Source organism: Heliangelus exortis, chromosome 1 (assembly GCF_036169615.1).
Source record: "Heliangelus exortis chromosome 1, bHelExo1.hap1, whole genome shotgun sequence".
NCBI classification, from domain to species: domain Eukaryota; kingdom Metazoa; phylum Chordata; class Aves; order Apodiformes; family Trochilidae; genus Heliangelus; species Heliangelus exortis.
This window is the reverse complement of record NC_092422.1, coordinates 162,398,736-162,423,271: the sequence shown is the minus strand read 5'-3', so window position 1 is coordinate 162,423,271 and position 24,536 is coordinate 162,398,736. Positions and strand designations below refer to the sequence as shown.

The following is a 24,536-nucleotide window of genomic DNA, read 5'->3' as shown; positions in this document are numbered from 1 at the left end:
TCCCGCCTCTCCCCCCCGTCCCCCTCCTTCTCCTCCTCCTCCTCCTCCTCCCGCACCGAGCCCCAAGCGCAGCACATTCGCCACAAAGCGGGTGAGTGGCGAATCTGCTGCTCCCCAGAGGTCCTCAGGGGGAGGCGGGAATTACCGCTGCCACCGCCCACCTCCTCTCCTTCCTCATCTTCCTCCTCCTTCTCCTCCTCATCCTCGGCCGAGCCCACATCCTCCCGGCATCCAGGTGAGCGAAGAGGGAGGAGAACGCGGGAGAAGCGGCGCCGCGCAGCTGCGGGGCTGTGGTTACCTCAGGGCTCTGGAGCCTTCCTGGGCGGGTGATGGGGAACGGGATCCTGCGGGCCCTCCCCTCCCGCTGCCCCCTTGGCTCCTGGGTTGATTGTGGTTGGTTTTCTTTTTGAGTAGCGGGAGCGAATGCTGCTTCCCTGGGCCTGGGCCGTGCTGCTTCTGGCCTGTGGTGGAGCTGGGGGCATCAGCGCCAGCCTTAGTAGGGAGGGGGTTTAGTCCCTCTCTGCTGGGGCAGGGCGGCTGCTCCCCTGCGCTGGCCTCAGGGCCAAGGTGGAGTTTTGAGATTGGCAACTCATCTCGTTTCATTCTTTTCTAACCTGTAGGTTTGTTCACAAAAAAAAAAAACAAAAAACAACAAACCCCACCGAAACCCAGCCAACCAAACAATAAAAAAAACCCTCACCAAACCTATAAACTGGTCCCATGAAAGTTGCTGTGGAAAATACACTTGTTTTCTTCTGTTTTCTGCTCATCTTCTCCTGGGACACTGTTGTGTTTTAGCGCTGGGAGAGTTAAGCTGGAGTAATGTGTCCAGCTTTGCAGGTAGTGCTCAAAAAGCGAATGTAAATGAGCAGAGGGGAAAAATTAATAAATTCCATCTTGCATTTTTATCCTTTGTACAATTCTCTTTCTTTTGGCTTATTTTCAATGGTATAATTTAAAAATAATGATCTATTACAAAGCAGATTACAAAATGAAAAAAAAATTCTCTAAGAATTATTGCCAACTGCCACTTCCTTCCCCAAGCCTACCACATGCAGAAAGAAGGAAATAAAATCCTAATGTGCTGTGATGGATTTCAGATTTTGGGACATGCATGGCAGCAGTTACAGTGTCAGCTAAAGTTCACTGTTTATGAGGATTCCTTCTGCCTTTTAAGTCAAGAGGCTTATACCATAATTTGTAAGAGTAATTACCCAAGTTCATATACAGATACACTCAGTTACAGTTTGAGAGCATTAATTGTTTTGGAAACTGGTACTTATGCTCCGGATTTTTTTGTTTGCTTGGTTTTGTTTTGTTTTTGTGTTTTCCAGAAGATGTTAATTATTAATCGAGTCATGGTTTTAGTTAGAATTTTCTACTTAAAATTTTAGATGTATGTTATTTTCATTGTTAATGCAGGAACTCAACTTCAGAAGATGAAGCCTCACAAAGGAAAGACCTGCACTAGGGAGAGAGACTTTGTGTACACATTCAGTGCTGGAAATCAACGTTTAGTGCTTACTGTGCCTCTTAGTTTCCCTGTGCAAGAGAATGTTAATCATTTGCATGGACGTCTAATGCTGCTGCACAATCTGCCATGCTTTATAGAAGATGGTAAGATCTAGTTTCTTAAAGTAATGTCATATATGCATGTCCATAATTCTCTTACAGTCTGCTTTAAGAAACCAAAAGAAAGGTATTTATTAGAACAGTTAAAAAAAAATGTTTTTTAAAAGAGCAAAACATTAAGAAAATTACTGTCAGTAGTAGCAAGTAAGGTGTCCAAGTCAAAGGTTTTCAGAAAAAATATATTATTTATGTTTAAGTGGTTATTGATACTTCTGACATGGTTTGTTGGTGGCCCATTCTCTTCTTTTTATAATAGACCTGAAGCAATCTCTTAATAAGTTCATAGAAGAGGAAACTATAAAAGATTATGACAGAGAAGCTGAAATGGCTTTGGAAGCAGTGAAATCAGGAAAAGTAGACATAAACCAGCTGGCAGATACTTGGGCTAAAGCTTATAAAGAGGTAAGATTAAGGCTGAAAAGTTAAGATTCAGGACTTGTTTTGTGGAGTGTGTGTGCCTGTAGAGACAGAATCACAACTGCAAAGATTAAAAAATATGTTGAAATTTGCTAATCAGTTATTTACATTTTTTTCTTTGTATCTGGAAGTAATCATTAAGCCTTCATCCTACAAGTTCCCAGGCAGGTGTTTTTCTGAATTTGATAGAATCAGAAGATAAAAAAATTGAGAGGTAAATAGCTAGTGATACTTTACAAAAATCGACCTAAAGTTTATAGTGCATTAAAATAAAAGCAAACGATTACAGTAAAGTGGTACTCCTATCCTAAATCTTCAAAATAGCAATAAAGACTTCAAAGAGAAGGTACATAGTTGGAAGAGACTTCTCAGCTCATTTTCTGAGTTCATGGGACTATTTTACATTATTTACTGTGATGTGGCATCCAGTAAAGCTTTCAATTTTTCATGGTATCTTCAAAATAGAGGAATGTAAAAGAACTGAAGGAGTCCTAGCAAAGAGGGGACCAAACAATGACAAAAACTTCAGCATTTGAGGAAGAGTTCATAGGAATTGAATTTAATTCTCACGGAATATGGAAGAACTTTTTTAAAAATTGCAAAAGATAGATGTGCTATAAAGAGCATTGGAAGCCAATAATCTGCCTTAATGAACTTCAACAAAATTAAATTTAGCTGTAAGAAGGAAAAATCTGTGTTGGTTGAGTTGTAACATGTTAAACATTGGAAGAGTTTAGAGCCTTCTCTTGCAAAACTGATGTCTTTGGGGCATTTTTTTTTTCAATAAAAATGACTTTTCTTAAATCAGTGTTTTTGATGAGATTCTGGTGACATCAGAGATTAGTCATCCTTTCTAGCAAAACATTTTTTATTTGCACAGCTGGTGTTTTGGGCTGTATCTAAAATTCATCATTTGCAAATATTATTGTAGATACTCTTGTTTTTCCCAAGTTGTTGATGGCTCAAAACTGGTAATTTCTCACTGGAGGCAAAACCTTAATGTTTCTGCTGTTACTATGAAAGAAAAGAATGTGGGAAGGGAGGAAATATTAAAGCTAAAGTAGAATACAGCTCAAATTAGGAAAGAAAGGTCATGTATGTTGAAACCTGTGAAACAGGGTGCATGCCTAGTTGGTTTTGCCTCACCATTGTGAAGGGATCCTTAAATGTCCTAAAAGGCACCTATGCTTTAAAATCTCTTATCATTTTTAGACAATGTTAGAATATGCAAAACCTGAGGAAACCAGCTGGGATGAAGATTTTGCTGATGTTTATCATGACCTGATACATTCTCCAGCCTCTGAAATGCTGTTAAACCTGGAACACAATTATTTTGTTAGTATCTCGGAATTAATAAGTGAAAGAGACGTGGAATTAAAAAAACTACGGGAAAGGTATTGTCTTTTTTTTTTTTTTCCCTATTCTATTTTACTGAAAGTGGATGCATGTCACTGGGTGTATATAGCTCATAAGACAATGTGTGTTGACTTTTATTTATCTATGTAATCCCTATTTTAGTTTTAAGTTTCCTTCTTTAAAGTCATATAATGCTTATCCTATACTCTTAGGGTCAGCTATCTTGTGTTCTTCTCAGTCAGTAAAAATAATAAAACATAAGGCCATCAAAGTCCCTGAAAACAATAAAAGATAAGGCTGTCAAGGTAATACAAGTTTTGATTGCCATTGTTCTATCCACATTATAAGTGGTATAGCAACCTAAAGTGATTGGGGTATCTAGAGAAATAAAGTATATGTATGTACCGTGTTTTGCCGTTGCTATAATACAATTTAAGTAAAAAATTGGAAGTTCTACAGGTTGAGAAGATGAGCAAAAGATTTGAACCAACTTTACATTTGATATTGATGAATTTGAAATTAAGGAAAGTCCGTATGGGATCCTGAATTTCCTTTTAATCTAGAGTAGCTGCTGGTGGCCTCTTTGTCCACAAGAGGGCACACATACAATGTGGAGGTTTATATTACTTTTTGTGACTAAATAGGTGAAGGAAAAAGAATGCACACAAATACAGATATAGATACTAAATACTAGGGAAGCTTGTGAGGTGTCAGAATATTCTAAGTAGTTCTTAATATTCTTTTGGTTGCTTAAGATTACTTTATACAGTTCATACCTGTTTATGTGAAGTTCCTTATGGACTGAATCTGATGTATCTCCAAATTTGAGGATAAATCTTTCAAATAATATTGTAGCAAAACGTTTTTTCTGTTTGTTGGCTTTTCTCCAGTATGCATCTAGAAGAAAGAGCACTTAATCCTAAGAGCAGCAGTGTAGAGCTCTAGTGTGATATCTGCTCCAGAGGAATTTATCCTATCTAGTTCTTGTAACCAAGAAACTCCACTTATTGGTGGCAGCTAGGGCTATCCCAGATTAGCACACGTGGTATTCTGCTTGCACAGGAGCTGACTTGGAATCACTGACCCTCAGCTCAAGTTTGTTTTGTGGCTGTTCATTGCTAAATCTGTGCTTGGGTAAATTGATTCCTTGCTGAAGAAAGGGCTGAGTCTGAATGAGTAAGTCAAGCCAGGGGTTAAGGTGAGTATGGAGGAATGAGGTATTGTATGAACTGTTGGTAGTGCAGGACAGCCCTTCAACTCCATGTCCCCTTGTTCCAGTTTCAGCTGGAAGTTCACCTGACTCTTAGTGTGCTTAGCCTGTTTCCTGGTGTTTATCTGTCTGCATCATCTGTGGTCAGGGCAGGATGAAAGCAAGGGATGGGAATAGCTCCTTTTCAAATAACTCTTCTAATGGTAAGGATATCATTAAGTATCTGGAGATACTTCCATACCTTGTTTTGAACATCTGTGAGGGCGGGCTTTAAATGTATGAACTCTAATTCTGAAATCAGTAGATGGACAAAGTACTGCATGAGTGTCTTTCAGCCTTGTGTTCAGCTGTATCTCTGCTTGTGATGAGCCCTGACCAGCTGAATTATACAACTGACCATTATATACAGTACCTGTATCAACAACTGGTGTTCTTCTGACAGTTTTTTGAAAGTGTTGCTTGTTGTAAATCTACATTTGATTCTCTTTCAGACAAGGAGCAGAAATGGATAAGGTGATGCAGGAACTAGGGAAATCACTAACAGACCAAGATGTAAATTCATTAGCAGCTCAGCATTTTGAATCTCAGCAGGTAAATTTAGTTCAGTGATCTAGAATATGTTGCACAAATAATTGTCTTAAAAAGAAAACCCAAAACACTCAAGTTACCATGGTTGTCTTGTTAGGTTTTGGAGAACAAATGGACCAATGAATTAAAACAGTCTACTGCTATCCAGAAGCAGGAATATCAGGAATGGGTGATAAAGCTTCATCAGGACCTGAAGAATCCCAACAACAGTTCAATCAGGTATTAATACCTCTGTAATGCTTCCATCTCTAATAGCTCAAAGGACTTTATTTCAGATCAGCCATTTAAATAGGATAATCAAAGAAAATCAAACACCTACAAACCATCATAATTAAATATATACTTTTTAGGAGTTTCTTCATTGTGTAGTGTTATAACCTTTCTGTACCAGAAAGTATTTTGCTGCACTAAGCCACAACTTGAGCTGAATGGAGTTTCCTTCTATTTTGCCTTTATTTACAACATTTACCTTTAACACTATTTTACAAAGCTCTCTGTTACCACTTAAGGATGTTCTTCAGAATAATTGCAGCTTAATAAATGGTAACAGTATCACAAGGTTTAAATTAAGATTTTAGAATTAATTTAATTTAGAAGCCTTTTTGGCTTATGCTAACATCACTGGACACCTAAAAAAGGGAGTTTTTTTATTGTGAAGACTTGCGGTGATAGTTGAACGAGAAGCTTTCTGATTGAGAAATGGCAGGGAAATCTGAAATTTGTAAATTGAGAAGATCCTTATTCTTTGTCACTAGTAACTATCAACTTTGGTAGTAATGAGAAAATAGAAATTATAAAACCCGTTGCTTTCTCATGCTTTGTGTCAGTGGAAGAGCCTGCTCAGTATATTTAAGTGGACACTGTAATGAATTTATGGGAAACACAAGATCTTTGAGCAAAGTGGATGCCAGTGGTAAGAGGCACGGATCATAATGCATTAAATACTTCAAGAGTTAAGTGTTTCCTTTTGAGATAAGAAAACCAAGTGCATGGAACATGAGAGAAGAGAGAGAGAGGAAGTGAATGTTATTCAAATGTGATTCTATATGTTTAGATTTCTCACTATTTTCCTTGGGATTTTAATGTCTGTGAATTCATGTTCTGGAAATCTTTTGCAGTTCTCAGGTTAGTTGCAGCATGTCCTAGGGCTTCATAGCTCACAGGAAAGCTTGTGTCTTTCTAACCTAGTGGCCAGGTAAAACATCACTGCTGCAGTGACAGTCTGCTCAAGCTCTCTTAAGCCCAGTCCTAAAATATTTTCCCACATAATTTTCATTTTAGCTTGGTTAATTATTTCCTTTCATTTTAGCTTGGTTAATTATTTCCTTTCATTTTAGCTTGGTTAATTATTTCCATGAGGCTTTAAAGATTGTGACATTACAAGTGAATCTCCTTGAGTTATGGCCTTGTACTGCTGTAAAGTAAGACCAAGGTGAAGTTGCTTAGAGCTGAAAGCTGGAAGAAACAGACTGCTAGAGGTCTGGAGGTTATACCTCTGAGGGAGGGTGAGGAAGTTTTGGCTTCATAATCTTGGATGGCTATTAACAGATGTGAAGTGATAGTGTTTTAATCATTGCACTTGCTTGCACTAGCATAAAGTGTGATCCCTTTGCTTGTTTTGTCCTTAAAACTACAGGTTCCTAATAGGTTTGAAAATAGTGCATAGGAAGTCAATAGAGGGGCAACTGAAGCTTAAAGAGAGGGGAAAAAAACATGAGACAGGACAGGTACACATATGCATTTGTGTATGTGTCTTTATGCCTCTAGTTGCTTATATGTGTGTGTATATATTTCTTAACAGATTTGCCTAATAACTGGGCATTTGCAATTAGTGGAATTGCCTGTGCGTTTATAAAACTATCCTATATAAAACACCTTTGAAGATTAGGCACACTGAAAACAAATAAACTCTGAGTTAATGCAGAAGAAAATGGGAGAGATGTTTATGCTCCTTCATGTAGCAGAACATGTTTTCACCTACAGTGACAGTTGAGTTTAGGAAAGAAATTAAAATTGATCTCTGAAGTCTCTTATGCTGGTTTCAACACTGTAGATCATTTGATTTGCCTTTTTTTTTAACCTCCATTTTATGTGGGGGAAAAAATGTTTTGTCTAGTAAATTCATAAGATTTTGGATATTCTGAATAGACTGAGAAGAAATCAGTTGGGTTTTTTTTTCTTTTTTTCTTTTTATTCCTATGTTCTTGTGTTATGACTAGATATTGTGATTTATCTTTATATCTCAATCTTTAAAAATGAGCTAGGTAATGTAAAATAATAGCAGAATCTACTCTTCCTGCTGGAATGCACCTAGAGCATGTTTATAGCAAAACCTCAGGTGAACGTGGTGCACTCAAATAGCTTTAGTCTTTTGGTTTCCATGAACTTGTAAAGAAAACCTCAGGTAGCTTTCACAAAACATTTCTGGTCTTGAGCAGAAATTAGGATAACCTTTTCAGTATGTTTCTCATTATTTTAGTGATGAAATTAAGGTTCAGCCCAGCCAACTAAGAGAATCTGTAGAAGGAAATGGAAGAATTTATGAGGAGCAAAGGCTGTTAGAAGAAAGCTTTACCATTCACTTGGGTAAGTAAATTAAACTGAAAACCAAACATAATAACAGATGCTAATAAATAATGTATCTAAGCAATGTATTATTTATAGTATTTAACTGTCAATGTATAAAATATGTACAGTTTGTAACTGTTTTGTATTTGTTCTTCTCAGATGCAAGAGAAGTACAGTGTGGTATGAACTGTATCAAACAATATCTAGCTACCTGAAAAATGGAAACCATACTGGAAGCAAGTTTTTATGTGCTCTTGCAAGGTCACTAGTGTAGAAATGCATGCTAGCATTTTGCAGTTAAAAACTATATTTTTAACTTTTCTTATCTTTGGTAAGATTTGCCTTGAAAAAGTAATAGGAAAACAGGTGCTTAAAACTTCTAGTTTTTATTTATGCAACAGAGACTTCTTACATGCTCTGTTTTGACTGCATTGGTACTTCATCCAAAGTCTCACAATTGGGCATGATGGGCATAATTTCATGTATAGATAAGCCTTGCTTTGTGACAGTATGCAAAAATATTGTGACTTTACAATTATTTTGTAAATTGATGGTATCTATGTAAAACTTGATATATGATTAAGAACTTCCTTCGAGGATTATTGATTATATTTCCTTTATAGAACTTTTTCTTAAAACACAGGGGAGCACTCTTGCATTTTACTAATAATCCTGACTTTCCTCTTTTACTGTAGGTATTAAACAATTTATATTTTATACAGGAGCTCAGTTGAAGACCATGCATAACTTAAGATTGTTGAGAGCTGACATGCTGGATTTCTGCAAACATAAGCGCAACCATCGGAGTGGAGTAAAACTCCACAGACTTCAAACTGCAATGTCTCTATATTCAACTTCTCTCTGTGGCATGGTGTTGCTGGTAGATAACCGTATCAGTTCATACAGTGGCATCAAAAGAGGTGAGTCCTCTAGTGGGGTGTATTGTCAGTGAAAACAAATACCTCCCAGAAACTTACTGTCTTCTTTCAGAAAAAATATTCCTTGTAAAATTGAGATTTACTGGAGTCCCTAATGGTTTGGACATGGTATTGGAAAAGGGTAACCAATGTGAGAAAATGTGGATAAGGATGAGGGACAGAGTTATGTTCTGATGTCCTGTTATCTCTCTCTCCTGTTTTGTAGGTTTTGTGTTTGAGTAAGGAACGTACTAGTGTGAACACCTCTCTGGTGATTTCCCTGCTTTAAGCTGACTTCTTATCAGTAGAGGATTCTAACTCTCCAGTGTCACCTTATCATACTGAGACCTCTTTACAGAGATGAAAATGCGATTTTAATAAATGAATATGTAAAAGTACCATGTAATTGAGATACCTGGAGCACTTTTCTGCTCCTGGAAAACTTGATAAGTAGCTATTTTAAGTGCATGTCTGTTTAACTGGACACTGTGATGAAGGTGATTTGTATTGAACACATTACTGAATTTCCCACCTTCCTCTTGAAGTTTAATACCAAAATATTTACATTTAAAATTTCTTTTTGACCAGAACTGCTGTTACTTGTCATTATTCTAGTGTGCCCTAAAAAAAAAAACCAAACTGTGGTGGTTGATATTCTCTGAAAAGAGTGTGGAGTCAGGCCTGTAGCAAGAAGTAAAGAGAAGTATGCGAGTAAAAATTGCAGTGGCATTTGTGCTGTTTATGGATTTCAAGTTGCTTAATTCTGAGAGTATTTCATATTTGTACTGATTCTCAGGTACTTTATTTTTACTGCTTAAATACCTAAACTAGTATCAGATAGAGCAGAAGTATAGTTCTCTGGGTTTTCTTTTTTTCTCTTTTTAAAACTGGGGGGTGTGTTTCCCCTTTTTCAGTCAGTGGGGACTTCACCAGGTTGCCACAACTTTTCAGATATGGTGGAAAGAGGCTTTGCAGCTTCATCTGCTCGTTTGCTCAGAAGCTGCAGAGGGATCTCGTCAAGTCCCATGGATTTGTGCACTTTCAGTTTCTTTAGGTGGTCTCAAACTTGCTCTTCTACAGTGGGCAGATCTTCCTTCTCCCAGTCCCTGCCTTTGCCCTCTGCACCTTGAGTGGTGTGGCTAGATCCCTCACCAGTGAAGGCAAAAATGTCATTGAATACCTCAAGCTTCTCCATATCCCGTGTGACCAGTTCTGTTTCCTTCTGGAGAGGGCCCACATTTTTCCCAGTCTTCCTTTTATCACTTAATGTAACTGTCAAAACTTTTCATAGTGTCCCTGGCCAGATTTAATTCTCTCTGGGCTGTATCTTTCCTTTCCTAAAGTGAGTCCTGGCTGCTCAGACAACTTTCTCCCAACCTGTTCTTGCTTCCACCCTCTGTAGACTTCCTTTTTACATCCGAGTGTGCCTAGAATCTCCTTGGTCATCCTTGCAGGTCTCCTGGTATTCTTTTCTCCTTCCTCTTTGTTGAAATGCATTATTCCTGGGCTTGGAGGAAGTAATCCTTGAATACTGACTAGCTTCCTTGGGCTCCTCTCCCCTCCAGGGCTTTGTCCCGTGGTATCCTACCACGCAGATCCCTCAAGATGTCAAAGTCTGCTCTCCTGGAGTCCAGGATATTGAGCTTTCCATGTATGCACCCTCTCCATTGGCCTGAGCATCCTGAATGCCTCCATTCTGTGGTCCCAGCAACCCAGGCTGACTTTAAGCTTCATGATGTCCACCAGCCCATTCTCATGGGTGAGAACAGTGTCCAGCATAACACCTTTTTTTGTTGGTTCCTCTCCCACTTGGTAGAAGCTTTGTAGAAATAGCCTCGAGTTATGCCTGGGGAAGTTGGGTTGGATATTAGGAAAAATTTCTTTACTGCAAGGGCTGTCAGGCACTAAATAGACTGCCAAGGGAAGTGGTCGAGTCACCATTCCTGGAGTTATTTAGAAGATATATAGATGTGGTGCTTAGGCACATGGTTTAGTGGTGGACTTGGCAGTGTGCTAGGTTAACAGTTGGACTTGATGGTCTTAAAGGTCTTTTCCAATGAAAACAATTCTGTGATCTGTGACTTTGGCAAACTGAACTGTGGGCATGTTCTTTTTAGCTGTCTGCACCACCCTTCTGTTTGAAAATATTGTGGGGGTGAATGTGTCTCATCTCTGCTCCTCTGACCTTGTCAGATACAAAGTTTTAAACTGTGGATGAACATCTGGTTGTACTGAGGCCCCAAACCACTCTAGGTGGCAACTGAGGTTTGAGCACATTTCTTTAAATCCACTCAGTGGTGAGAGTGGTAGCTTCTGGCAGAAGAGCAGTAATAAACACCTTTAAGCTGAGATTTTGATCTTAAACTGTTCAAGATGTTTGTTAAAAGAGCACTTAGCCAGAAGCAGTTCTTTCTTAAAGGCTCTCCAATAAATAAACAGATTAATAAAATTGCAATAATAGAAGACCTTTAAATAATGTTTAAATAAAGACTTAGTGCCTTGTGTGGTCTAAATTTCTGGGTTGCAAAAGTGCAGGAACAATTTCCTGCTTCAGTTTTAGAACTAGGAAAAAATACAAACCTTTGTTTGTTGCCTTTATAGCCCACTTACTTGGTTGACCTTGTTTGTTTAGCTCCATCCTGATGAAGCTTAAGAATGCTCTTCATTTAGTGTATTTTTTTAGTTTTCCCACACCATTTTGATGTTGCATTTTGGTAAATATGTCATCCAAAAAATGGTTCAGTTTGTCTCAAAATTCAGGATGTATGCAAGGTATCTGAAAACCATCATTACAATGTTTTGTATATTTCTTGCAGCAACTAACAAAATAAACCTTTGAAATCAGATTTGGATACATCTCTAGAAACAGTCTTGATCAGAAAGCTGAACTTTAGGGTGAACTTTCAGCATGCTTATTTCATTCAGACTATTTTTTTCTAAGCTAGATGAATAGTTTTGTTATATACTTTATGCATTGGTTAGCTCTGTTACATTAAGACTTTGTAAGGCTACTGTGACTCAAGTTTTGAGTAGGTCTATCACATTCAGGCAAGCGATTAACTAAAATTTTTGGTTTTAATTCACATACAAGGGATTTTTCATCTGCTGGTTTCAAATAACATGTCTTGTGACCTTATTTTATTTTGCTACACCTGGAAGACAGTCTCTTGAACCATGAGCTTTTTCCTCCCTTGGTTTTGGATACCAGAATTCAATAAAGCCTTTTGAAAATAGGTTTTATGATGTAAAATGCTGTAACATGTTAAGACTTTTCTCTCACAGCCTGCTCTCAAGAATACATAGTGCCCTCCAGATAGGCAGAGTACATTAAGAACTTTAGGAGGGTTAGAGCAGGTATCTCAAAATGAGAAGCAAGTAGTAATCACTAAGTGTAGTCCTGCTCCTTGATAATACCTTGGTTTGGCTCCCACTGACTAACTTGGAGAGCTGGCTGGACATTAAGCTGAGGAGCTCAGAATACCAGTCACAAAGGCAGTATAAGTCTAATTGTTTGTGTAAGATTTCCAATACTTGCTTATCAAGAAGAGGAACTTTCAGCTCTTTCAACTGATGGCACTTTTTTTTTAGCTTTCAGATCTGTGTTTTGAGAACTAAAAGGAAAGAATTGCAGCCTTTCAGATACACTGTTGATGAATTTCATTAATAGCTCTCATTTCTCAAAACAAACCAGATGCTGTTGAAAATATCTATTATATACATTTTAATAAAGTATCACAGATTAGAGGACAGTTAGTAACAAGACATAACTTTAAAAGTACAGTTACATTTAATGCACATATAGTATTGCTGGTTTTCTGTTGTTTTTTTCTGGGTGGTTTTATTTGAAGAGCAACAGCACTCAAAGTTGGTATTTTTTTTTCCCCCAGCAATTAATGTCTATCAAAAAATAGTTTATGTATGCCATAATTTTGTAGAATTTAAAGAGGATTATAGCAGGGCTTTGTCTGATTTTGAGGTAGGTTTACTTTGTATCTGGCCTTCCTTGAACAGTAGAGCAGAATTATGTAATGTTACTAAGTACAGTCTTATGACATGTATTTTGTTATTTCTTTTTCATTAGATTTTGCAACTGTGTGCCAAGAATGCACGGATTTCCATTTTCCTGGAATTCAGGAACAGCTTGAAATTGTCCAGAAGGTTGTATTGAAGGCCAGAGCACAGCGTAGCAGTAAGTTGAAAAGACATCATGGTCGGTGACAGCCAAAATTACTTTTCTTGAAATAGAATAATGGTCAGCTGAATATTTAGGGTTCCAGGCAAGTTAATTCCACTTTGCTTCAGTTACCTGATCTATAAATTGGAATGTTCTAGTTTATCACTAAATTGTGAGAAGTCTGCATGAAAATCTCTCTTCACAGGCAGCATGTTCATGTGATGTTTTTGCTGCTCTAGCAGTCACTTCTTGCCCCCACCCAAAAAAAATTAAAAATAGAGGTCTTTCAGTTCTGATCACACTGTGACAGCATGGGAAGTGTGTGGGGCCATTGTGCATTCCTCTGCAGTTTAAACTCTCTGTAGCAACACAGACTTCATCAGACTTGACTTTTTAATTTCTGTTTAAATGTAAATCTTTAAAAATGGTGGAAAATGAGCTTTGACTTTTTCCTTTCTGTGCAAGTGAACACTAAAAACTGAATAATAAATAGACTGAATGTGTAAACTTCTTAGTACTGGCCAAATCCTTGTGAATGGCTTACTTTGCAGATATATTTACAAATGTCTGAGAAGTTTTCTGACCAGGTGATGTTAACACAGTGCATGTACGTCATGAAATCTTCTTTTCCTTGGAGAGAGCCACTTATGTGGCTTAAGTACATCAGAAACACGAGTAGGTTCATGAAAGCACATAAAGAAACAAGTTTTCATAGGAACCTGTCTATTGCTGTAGTCTTGAGGAAAGTCCTCAAAGCTGGTTTTATGCTGCTGGTTTATGTACATCCCTAAAAATTTTCTTGTAATGCTAGGAACAAATTTGTTTTGAATGTTACTTTATTTAAAAATAACAAAGTGCTTTGTAGTTGTGGGGCTTCATTATTAAGTTCATTATTAAGTTTTAGAATACTGTGTTGTGTTTTATCTAAATGACGAGGTATTGTAGGAAGATTAAATAAGAAAGGTTTTGAGATAGAATTCACTTCAGAGTCTACTGAAGACTGTAAAAACACTTACTGTCCATCTCTCTGCCTTTTGGGGGCTTTACAGTAACTCTATGGTGAAAATTCAAGCCAGATTTATCTCAGTAGATCAAACATTTATGCCAAAGTGTAATTTAATATTTTTGCTATGTATTTCTATACAGAAAACAAAAGTAGTGGAAATGAAGATAAACTAAAGAATATTGAGCGAAACCAGTCAAATATTTTACCAGGTGAGTTTTGTTGTATTTCTCCTGTATTCTTGAAGCAAATTTTGTTTTATAGATGCACATTTTTAGCTCTGAAGTCAGAACATGAATTGTAAAGTAAACCCGAGTTGACCTCAATCAGAGAAGGATGTTCTTGTGGCTAAGGCAGAGAAATGGGTGTCAGAACATCTGGTTTCTATTCCCAGCTTTGCCACTGCATCATGTGATTTGGGCCAAATCACTTAGCTTCTCTATGCCTAAAATTTCTTTCTAGAATTTGAGGGTGAAAAAGGATCTCTGAGCATCCTGGGAAATGCTGAATTTTAAACCCTTGCAACTATTTTTTTTTTTTTTTTTTTTGAGTAAATCATTTTGAAATGTATTTTTTAACTTTGTGAATGTTCAAATCCATTCCTCTCAAATAGGAAGTATCTTCTCTATATGTTGTGAATTTTATTAAGGAAGCTTCTGTGAAATTTAAAGATAAATACGCAGCTGGAGGCATTATATCCTATGGTTGAATAAGAGAACTTCTTTAAAACTTCTTTCATAATAAGTCTTAGATCTTGTTATTATAAGTGGATTATAAATCCACTTGGGTCCTTATTTCAATTCAGGTGAATCTTGCTGTGGTGGCTTGTGTGTTATAACTCTCAGATAGTCATTGCTGGGGATTACTACCTCCTTAGCAGTCACCAGAAAAGAGTATATACCTGTTCTTCAGCTGTCCCAGTACAAAGGTGGTATCTTAAATGACCAGTGAAAGTAGATCTGAAGAAAGATGTTGATGTGTTGATGGGAACAGCAGGGGTGTTGCATGCCTGCTCTTCTGTTACCCTAGTACAGATTATTGATCTCCAGCAGAAGTGTAAGATGGGGCAATCTGAATTTCACTTTCTGTTGCTCTTTCTCTGCCTTTGATAAATTAATCAAAGTCTAAAAATACCTGAAATGAGATATATTATTATAACTTTTTGAAACCAACTCTGTAACTGATCTTCCCATTACAATGAAGTATTGTAAATTCTAATGATCAGTAATAATTGTTGCCTGCCAGTACGTATCTCAGTTGTTATGTAACCCACTATCTCTTTCCACAGACTTCTTGCATCCTTTATTTTAACCCATCCATTTTTGGTGTTTCCGCCTCCCACATCTGTCTGCAGTTCAGGGCTTACATTATATATTTTGAGTATTGCACCTCCTCTGTGTTTGTTTTTCTGTTTCATGCTTTATATAGATCATATCCGCCTGCACTGGCACTCTTATGTCTTATTACACCAGGTGTCTGTGATGCCAGTGAAACCCATCAAATCAGGGAAGTGAGTGTAGGATGAATGTAACCCAATGATATTCCAAAAGATTTTAGGTCAGTTGGTTTCTAACCTTTTTTTTTTTTTTTAATGTCCCTATGCTTGTATTTTGATCTGTGTTGTATGTTAGTACGTGCCTTTTGTCTGACCCTGACCCCATCCTTACATTGCTTAACAACTGTATTTCAGTACCAACCACAACTGTGATATCTTGCCCTCTTGATTTATATTATTTTTTAGGAGAATTCTACATCACACGGCATTCAAACCTTTCTGAAATTCATGTTGCCTTTCACCTTTGTGTGGATGATAATGTAAGATCTGGTAACATAACAGCTCGGGATCCTGCAATCATGGGACTCAGAAACATTCTCAAAGTTTGCTGCACACATGACATTACTACCATTAGCATTCCTCTCCTGTTGGTGCACGACATGTCAGAAGTAAGTAAATACAAATGCTTGGTTTGGTTTTGTCTTCTAGGATGCAACAAGAGTGATTTTTTGCAATGGCTGTGTTTCATGACAAGAGGTAATGGGTTTGAGTAGTGCCAGGGGAGGTTCAGGCTAGATATTAAGAAAAATTTCTTCACCAAAATAGTGGTGAAGCATTTGAACAGGTTGCTCAGGGAGGTGGTGGAGTCGCCATCCCTGGGGGCATTCAAAAAACAGGTAGATGTGGCACTTCGGGAGATGATTTAGTGGTTGAGGTGGTTTAGGACTGATGGTTGGACTTGATGATCTTGAAGGGCTTTACCAATCATGATTCTATGATTCTATGCTGGTTGAAGCCAAATGGGACAGTTTATCCTAGCTACATGCTCCTGCCACATCATTGTGTTGGCTTCTCATACAGATACAGTCACCCAAATTAAGGAACTGAAGCAGTTAAAAACATTTCAGCCAGCTGAATCACTTTGGCTTTTTATACCCACCTCAAATTTTGGACACCTCACTTCTTTGATCCACCTTATTACACAGTTGCTCAATTGTTAGTGAAAGCTGGGACTACATGCCTGGGAGTCTTCTATCAATGTCTCTTGCTTAGAAATTATACCTTCAGAGTCTCTGATGTGATACTGATGCTAGAACCCCAGTTTTACTTTTTCCTAGTTAGAAAACCTTAGAATGTAAGTTTTATGAACACTTGGGTTGGAGTTCTCTACCCCTAAACACTTTCTAACCATACACAGCAGCAGCCAGATTTTGCCATTGCTCTGAAGTGTCTCTTTTGCTGCCTAATTACTTGAATCCTTAATTTGTCTCTTGTTTCCTCTCTGAGTTCCCCAAATACCAGCTGGGCAAGTAGCATCATACTGCTGAGCTTTTTTGTAGATACAAGTGTGCTTAATTACTGTGCTTTTCTGCAGTGGGACACTCATGTGTGGAACTTGTCTCTTACTCGACTGTAACTTTTCACAGTGCCTAGTAATTTGGTACCATTGACAGCCTCTTTCCTCTGTCACATCTGGTTCACTGGATACTGGGAGAGAAAGAAAAGGCAATGGGGAAGCAGGGAGAGAAGCAGAACAGGCAGTAGAGCCATATGCCTCACCTCCTTAGGTGAAAAGTCTGTAAACTAAAAAGAAATTAGAAAAAGAAGGCAATGCTGCCATTACTGATACCCTTGAATGCATATTTATAGCCTGTTATGGGTTTTTTTTGTTTATATTTAATAACCCTGTGATTTTTAATTTATAAATTCACATTCTGCCTTTCCTTGTTTGAAAGTGCCTTTACAGCAAGGTAAAGGCTTACCAGTGGGTTACCTTTAACAGTGACTTTTTAACATTTTGTTTGGAACCACGGTGTAGAATTGGCCCCCTTTTTGCAGATTATCATGAAAGTGCCAGCAATGCAAAAGCTAAAAATGTCCAATAATGAAACTTCTAAAATATATACTTCCATACATAAAAGTAGACTTTTAGGAGCAGATTATATTATTTCTGAAGTTTTTAAAGACCTTTTTTTGGGCACAAATGCAAGTAATCAACTTGCACAGCAGCAGCCTGGGTTATTCATGAGATCAGTTACTATGTTTCATAAATGTATTGTTCTTTTTTCTAAATCAAGTTGCCATCTGACTATATGATTTTTCTTTCTTTTTTAAATTTAAAACTTGTTAACTTTGCTTTTAATTTGCATATCTATTTTCAAATACAAATAAAGCACAAGACCAGGTGTTCAGCATGCTTTGGGAGTGTGTTGTTGCTTGGATGTGTGAAACTGACCAATTATCTTCTTGTCTAATGCTGTATTCTCATAAGGTTCTGGTAAAACAATTTGCCTTTTATATTAAGTTTTAAGTCTTTGCAGAGTAAGCAGAAAGGGACCTGTGTGATAAGTGTATGTTTAGCCAAAACTGCATTGTGTGGATAGTATTGGCAGCACTGCCTGTTGCTTTGCAGGTGCCTGACCTCATTTTGAAACACACACGTATGTAACTTGTTGAGGGAGAAGTGAATAATAACAGATTTCTGAAAGCTAACCTGAACTTGGTGCCTTCAGCAGCCCCAGTTTTGAATCTGCATTTACCACCTACATAAAAACATTTTTGTAAAGTGGTTAACCAGGGGCACAGCTGCAAAGATGTTTGCTTGCTTCACTGTGACAGTCATTCATCATCAGTTTTCTCTGTGCTTTTCCCAAAGGTTTTCTTTTGTGGATGGAAGAGTTGTGTTTACAGCTTCACAGATGTCATCAGTGTGTGGGTCTCCATGAAATCACTACATTTCATTATTACTGGACCCTCGAGCTAATTATTTTTTTCTATGAAAAATATTAGGAATTAAGTTTTCCTTAGTTTTTCTTATAACAAGAACAGGAACCCAGGTTTTTGTGTTCTGGTCATTAAATCAAACAAAAGAAAGAAATTGAGTTTAGTACTTGAGAAATGCAAAAGCAAACAAGTTCAAATTTAGAACAATGGAGGTGCTGCTATCTGTAGCAGTCTGGAGGTGCAAATCTAATATAAACTGATCCATAAACTGGGGAATGAAATGGCTCTAATAGCATGGCATGACTAAAAATTCTAGAGCTGGCACACTTCCCTGGTATTTTTGAGCATGGGAACCATTGCTCCTGTCAACACAGCAACACTGGGAAAAATGTGGCTCATCAGGATCTTGGCTACCTGGCTCTATTACCATATATTAAGACAAAAATATTTTGAAAAAAATGAATGAAAAATAAAGAGAGTATGATCTTTATAAATTTTTTTTAATGTATATAGGGAGATTATTGGTGGCTGTGTTATCCTCAAATATTTCTCATCCTGGTTTCCTGCCCATAAATGTGCAGCAGTTTACACAGTGCTTAGGATTTGTACAGATACACTCTGAGTAACCATCTTGTTAATTCTTAACTTACTAATATTAAGCAATGAAATTTGGTTTGAAATCTTCGCCCCACAAGACATTTATGGACTTCAGTGTTTTCATTATCAGAAATTACTTTGTTCTGCAAACGTAAAGGCCCTTAGCTTTCTAAAAACAGTAGTGAATATGTCACACATTTTTTTTAATAAATTGGTTTGCAGCACATTTTTCTAGTCAGTGGAGTTGGAGTTTTTCCTCTGCTTATTAAATAAATAAACCTTAATTTTACAGTAAAATGTATCTTCAAAAGGAGTCAAGTGTGGTCTCTGGTAGTGAACAAAACCTGAAGTCCCAGGTGTTTTCTTACATGCTTGAATGCTATTAACCAACATTCACTACAGGAGAGGGGCTGTCTGCCTGTATATGTGTACTGCACTGTATTTGTAATTGGTACTAACCCTTCATAATTCCCACAACTGCTACTGAATTTGCATGTAGAGGAAAAAACCCTGCTAACATTGTAAAATTCTGAGCACTCTAGGTTTGTGAGGATGGATTAGAACAGCATCACTGGTGTGTCATTTCCAGTCCTTGTGGCTTGCACGCAGTGACATTCTGGATTCAACCTGTTATTTCCCTGAGTGCCCACAAGCTTTAACATCTAGGTTCCTCTGCAATAGTCCAAGGAATGGTGTCATATCCTGCTGTTTCAATCAATCCTTTTAAGGCTGAGTTCCCTTGATTTATTACACAAGGTACTCCGGAGCTGCCTTTGGAGAAACAGGACCTTTCTTTTTAGATGCTTGGTTTTTACCTAAGCCTTTTACCTAAGCCTAAGCCTTTACAGTGATCAAAACTTACAATTAACACCTAAATTACTTGTGGTAAAAAGCGTGCATAATCGGATAAATCATAACAAAGAACAAGTATTTCTTCTAGGGTCTTAGAAATGAGGGGGAAAAAAAAAAAAAAGCAGTCCAGTGTTGTTCTGAAGAAGGTGTTGTGTACACATCTATTGTGACTTACATCATAAAACAGTTTTCTGAAAAGTCATTTCTAGCTTATTCTGCTTTTAATGTGGAATCCAGAAATTAAGCTCTTTGAAAATGACAGATTGCACAGTGTTTGGCACTGGAAAATAAAGGCTGGCTTTACAGAAGAAAAAATTGTGTAAAGCAGTAAAGCATAAATTTGAGAAGGTACAGAGAATGATAAATTTGTTTCCATGTCTGTATTCCTGTAATCAGACTAGAAAGTGCTTGTTTTGATGTTGAGGGGTACATCAGAACAAATAGGCACTACTTTCTGAGAAGTCTTTACAATGACAGTCATTTTGTCTCTGAGTAGGAATATTCATCTTGATAAAACTCCCTTTGTAGCCTCCAGCCAAAGAGTGTTTAATGTTCTAAACCATTTAAACTGACTTAAGTTACTCAGACCTGAGCTTGTAGCTGTGTCTTAATATATCTTAAAGCAGTGTGATTTTCATATCCCATCTTGGTATTTAGGTAAGAATTTGTTACCTGTTGACACCTAAAACTCCATCAGATGAAGATGGAATTTATTTGTTTTGACTCTTAAAATATATATTTAGGGCAGAAGGGCTTCTTCTAGTTCCAGTATTAGAAGGTTTTTACTGAAGGTGGTGGGTATGCCAATAAACCTTAATCTGAATCATCCTGGATAGCATCCTGAATAGGAATCTTCAGTTACTGCTGTAACAGTGTGGCCAGGAGTCTGTCTTTGGCTAGATGAAGCACAGATCTGATAGGTATCCACTAGATATCATACATTTTTCTGAAGCTCCATGCAGTAATTAAATAGACCCATTTCCAATTACACTAAGAAAATTTTCAACAGTATTTTTATTCAACATCTCAGCTTAAAAATTAATATATTGTTCTGACACTGGATTTTTCTACCAGTAAGTTGCAGTTGCAGTGCTTTCATGGTCACCTATAAGGTACATATCACCTAGAAAACTGAATCCCTCTTCAAGGCCCATTATGCTGTTGAATACCTCGTGGGAAAATATGGTTCTATAGCAAAAATGCTTTATTTTTAGTAACTTGCCTGCTACTCTTGTTGGTTTGATCCATTTGGCACTGAGATGTTTCATTTACTAATTTTTAGGAAATGACCATTCCATGGTGCTTGAAGAGGGCAGAGCTTGTGTTCAAGTGTGTCAAAGGTATGGTAATGGGTGCTTCAGATGGGGTTTTTTGTGTTGAATTTGGTGACATCCAGCCTCAGCTCAGGCTGTATATATTCCCATATATAGTTGTTTTTCCATATTTTTTTGTCTGTTAAAGCATACATTTATATTGTCTCTTCAGAATTCTTAGCTGGCCTACCAGGAAATAGTCTCAGACACTTAGAATGGAGTCTAAAAATGTTTAGAAAGTGTCTTTCTAACTTAAATGTACATAGTAGAAGTTAAAGTGCTAACAATTGCTTTGGGCAATCTCTGAAGGAGGGTGAGATCTGGTGGGTCTCTACAGTATAATTTCCATTGTCTTTTTTATTTTAATTGCCTCAAACAATGAGGACTACCTGCATTTTCCAAAACTAGTTGATATGCTAACTCACCTCTGCTCCAGAGTCCTCATGACCCAACTTGGTTTTCTGTCTTTCCAAGTCATGTTACTTAACTGCATTCTTGTGTGCTGCACTAAAATACTTGAACCAGTTAGTTAAGAGTATTTAAAATGTTAGTTAAGAGTATTTAAAATTTTAGTAGTGTTAATGCTCTTACTACCACCGACTCAAGGAACCTCTTCTTATTGTGACCTTTAGTAATTCTCAATTAAAAACATAGCTGCTTTTATTAAACAGTTTTTTTCCTGGGTATCTTTGTTTGCCACTAGGATGTTCCTGTTTCCCTTGTGGCTCATGTTTATGTAAATACCAGTATATTGTAACTTAAGCAATAAAGGAGTGCAGAGATTTTTCCATGTAAGTCCAGGTGGTTTCTCTTGCTGCCAGATTGTCAGTTTACTTCTGGCAAAGATCTTGCACTCATTCACATGTGTGATTACATCAGAGATGAAGGGAAGAGCTATCCCTCAGTGAAAGTAAAAGTCAACCATTGAAAGGACTTGTAAGAAGTCCTTTGGAGAAACCTCTCACTCCTGCTGGCCTGCACTCTGCTGTACAGTAGGACTGGTTATTCTGCTTTTCTCCATAACTGCTCATTGGGTTTTCCAGTCAAAGCAGATTTCAGCCAGGACACTGGCCAAATCTGATTGAAATGTGGTTAATAACATCTCTAGTGAAAGCATTTAAAATCCTAATTGTATGTTAAAACTCCCTCACTGCTTGATAATGGTGTAATTGATGGGGAAGACTGCACGGGTATGAATACTGTTGAATACTGTTTTCTAGGTTTCATGATGGAAATGGCCTCATGGGATGGAGGAATTTCTCGGACTGTACAGTTCTTGGTGCCACAGGTAGGTTAAAGCAAGTTCCCAACTTCTGTTGGAACAAGAAGTTAAAATTCAGCAGACCTGGTTTTGATTTCTTTGATGTGCCCTGTTCTTTTTGTGTGAGCTTAAATTAATCACTGTGGTTTTGGTCTCCTGCCTTCAGAACAGGAATAAGGGGGGTTATATTTTTTTTGTGTGTTCTGCAGTATCTTCCTAGGATGTTAAAATTTCAGACTGGGAGGGTCATGGTTACAAACCATGAATCCATCACCTTTAAAAAAAAGGTGCTTTTGTTTTGCTATTTTTTTACTCTGAAGAGATGGGATAACCTTGCATAGTAGAAGTTTAGGCCTTTATTAGTCATATCATGTAGCAGTGTGCACCGAGTTCATTCATGCTCATTAACTCATGCCTGTAGGTATTGGAAGTTAATGGTAATTAAAATTCTGAAATTATTAAATTTAGAATTCTAACTGATCTTCAGAAGCAGGAAATTGTTCAAAGGTGACTAGCATTAAATTTTTTTTGTTCTAAAATGTGGTGCTGGATATAATATAAATATCATAGGTGTATTAGGAAGGAAATAATGTGTTTGTTTCTTGACAAACTAGTAAATGGCTGAGCAAGGAGAAACCCAAGAGTAAACTAAGCAGTGAAGCTGAATCTAATCCTGGAATTCAGAGCAAGAGCCCTGTAAAAAACCCAAACAACACAGGCCTGCTTATGCTAGGCAGAAATAATCATTTCTGGAACTAGAGGTGTACTGTAAGCACATAATGTAACATAAATATACAAATAGTATTTTTGGGTCAATCTTTTTGTTTCAATTGAATTAAATAGAATTATAAGGCGTAGTTTGAAAACAACCTTTGTGGTCTTCTGAAAAACAGCAATTCTCTTAAATGTCAAGAAATAAAGCTAAGACTTAATTCTTCCAGACTATAGCAAAAAGCCAAAGCTTACTGGTGGTTTTTTTTTATGATTTTTTTTTTTCTAGACAATTTCCGAGGAGATGTTTTACCAACTGAGTAATATGCTTCCACAAATCTTCAGAGTATCCTCTACATTGACTCTGACATCTAAGCACTGAATTTAGTGCAGCAGTAAGATGTATTCTGGAGAAAATTGCAGAGATTCTGGAATGGAATGTCTTTTCTGAGAGATTATGAGCATGAAGTGGTATTTGTTGCAATTCCAAGAACTGTGTCATCCTAATAAAAGAAAAATGCTATCTGTACTTGGGTGTTAGCTCTTGATTTTTTGCTTCTTGCTTTCAGTTTCAACACGTTATTACTAAAGTTGAATGGTTTCCAGATAAAGGTGAGGAATTCAATGTAATTTATGTAATCTGCAGAGTCATACATGATTCTCAAGCAGCAGGAATAAGAGCTTACAGTAGGAAGAGGGTCTTCTGGGTGGCCTCCAGGTTGCTGAGTTTTTAAAATATTTTCTGATTTTGCTTAGTGATACTTAAAAAAAAAATGAACACTGTCAGGTCCCTCCTTAGAATAACACTGACATAACTAGACACAGTTGTCTTTCCAGGGTCACAATGACCACAAACTATAATGTAGTAATGCCTTATTTTACTAATTACAAAATGAAAACCACAAAACAAACATTTATTCTGCTGCATTTTGTAAATCACAGAATTGTTTTTTTAAAAAAAATCCCTGTGACAGCAATTAGAATTTTAAATTATTCTTATTTCTTCCTTATTTTTTTAAAGTGTTAACTGTTTCCTTTATTTCAGTGTTTCACATTGACAAGTCTGTCACTTGAACAACTGAAGAACACAACAGTGTTCGGTATTCTGTTGTACAGGTATGTTTTTCTCCTTTTTTATTATTGCTTTATGATTAAACAGTCTAATCAGAAACACTGGAGTGGCACCACAAGATACAGCTATGACATTTCTTGGAACAAATTTTAATCCAGTTTAAAAAAAGGGAAAAAAAAGAAAAAAAAGCCAAAAAAAAAAAGAAGTCCTCACTCTCCAGCCTCCCGGTAATGGGGAGCAGAGGGGAGGCTGGCAACTGGATTTCCCCTGTCCTGGACAGCCAAGCTTTTTGAGCTCAGCTGTGTGCCCAGGTGGCTGGAAGGAATCCCTCAGTGCCTTTTCCCTGGCCACAGGGAAAGTTCTGCCTGCAACTGGGATTCTCGGGTCAGCCCCAAGGAGTTGGGCTCCCAACGAAGCAGCTGGCATGGTGAAGGTGCCAGGCAGCTTCCTGAAATCCACAGCTCTGTTACGTAGGAAGCACAGGGATCCTGTGAGAGCTGCCTTTGCAGCTGACATCCTTTCTAGGTATTGCTGAAATTCTGCACTGGAAGACTGGAAATCCTGGAAGCCAACTAAGAAATAAATCTTATTTTCATTGTGATTGGCCTTTTTTTTAAATTACTTAAATTATTACTATGATTTAGTT

The 24,536-nt window shown here is 37.4% G+C and overlaps 1 protein-coding gene across 2 annotated transcripts; it reads left to right on the top strand.

Moving 5' to 3' along the window:
* Positions 1-43: 43 nt before the first annotated feature.
* On the top strand, positions 44-23,347 carry FERRY3 (FERRY endosomal RAB5 effector complex subunit 3). Of its 2 annotated transcripts, XM_071733420.1 has the most exons (14): positions 44-235; positions 1,423-1,617; positions 1,889-2,034; positions 3,262-3,443; positions 5,107-5,206; positions 5,301-5,422; positions 7,683-7,789; positions 8,494-8,691; positions 12,770-12,877; positions 14,009-14,077; positions 15,607-15,809; positions 20,816-20,873; positions 22,067-22,134; positions 23,108-23,347. In XM_071733420.1, the coding sequence occupies exons 2-14, from the start codon at positions 1,440-1,442 to the stop codon at positions 23,198-23,200; spliced, it is 1,632 nt and encodes a 543-aa protein (XP_071589521.1). In that variant the 5' UTR covers positions 44-235; positions 1,423-1,439; the 3' UTR covers positions 23,201-23,347. The 2 variants fall into 2 exon arrangements, with proteins under 2 accessions (XP_071589521.1, XP_071589520.1); XM_071733419.1 differs by lacking the exons at positions 44-235; positions 1,889-2,034 and having other exon boundaries at positions 1,482-1,617.
* The last annotated feature ends 1,189 nt before the right edge of the window (positions 23,348-24,536 follow it).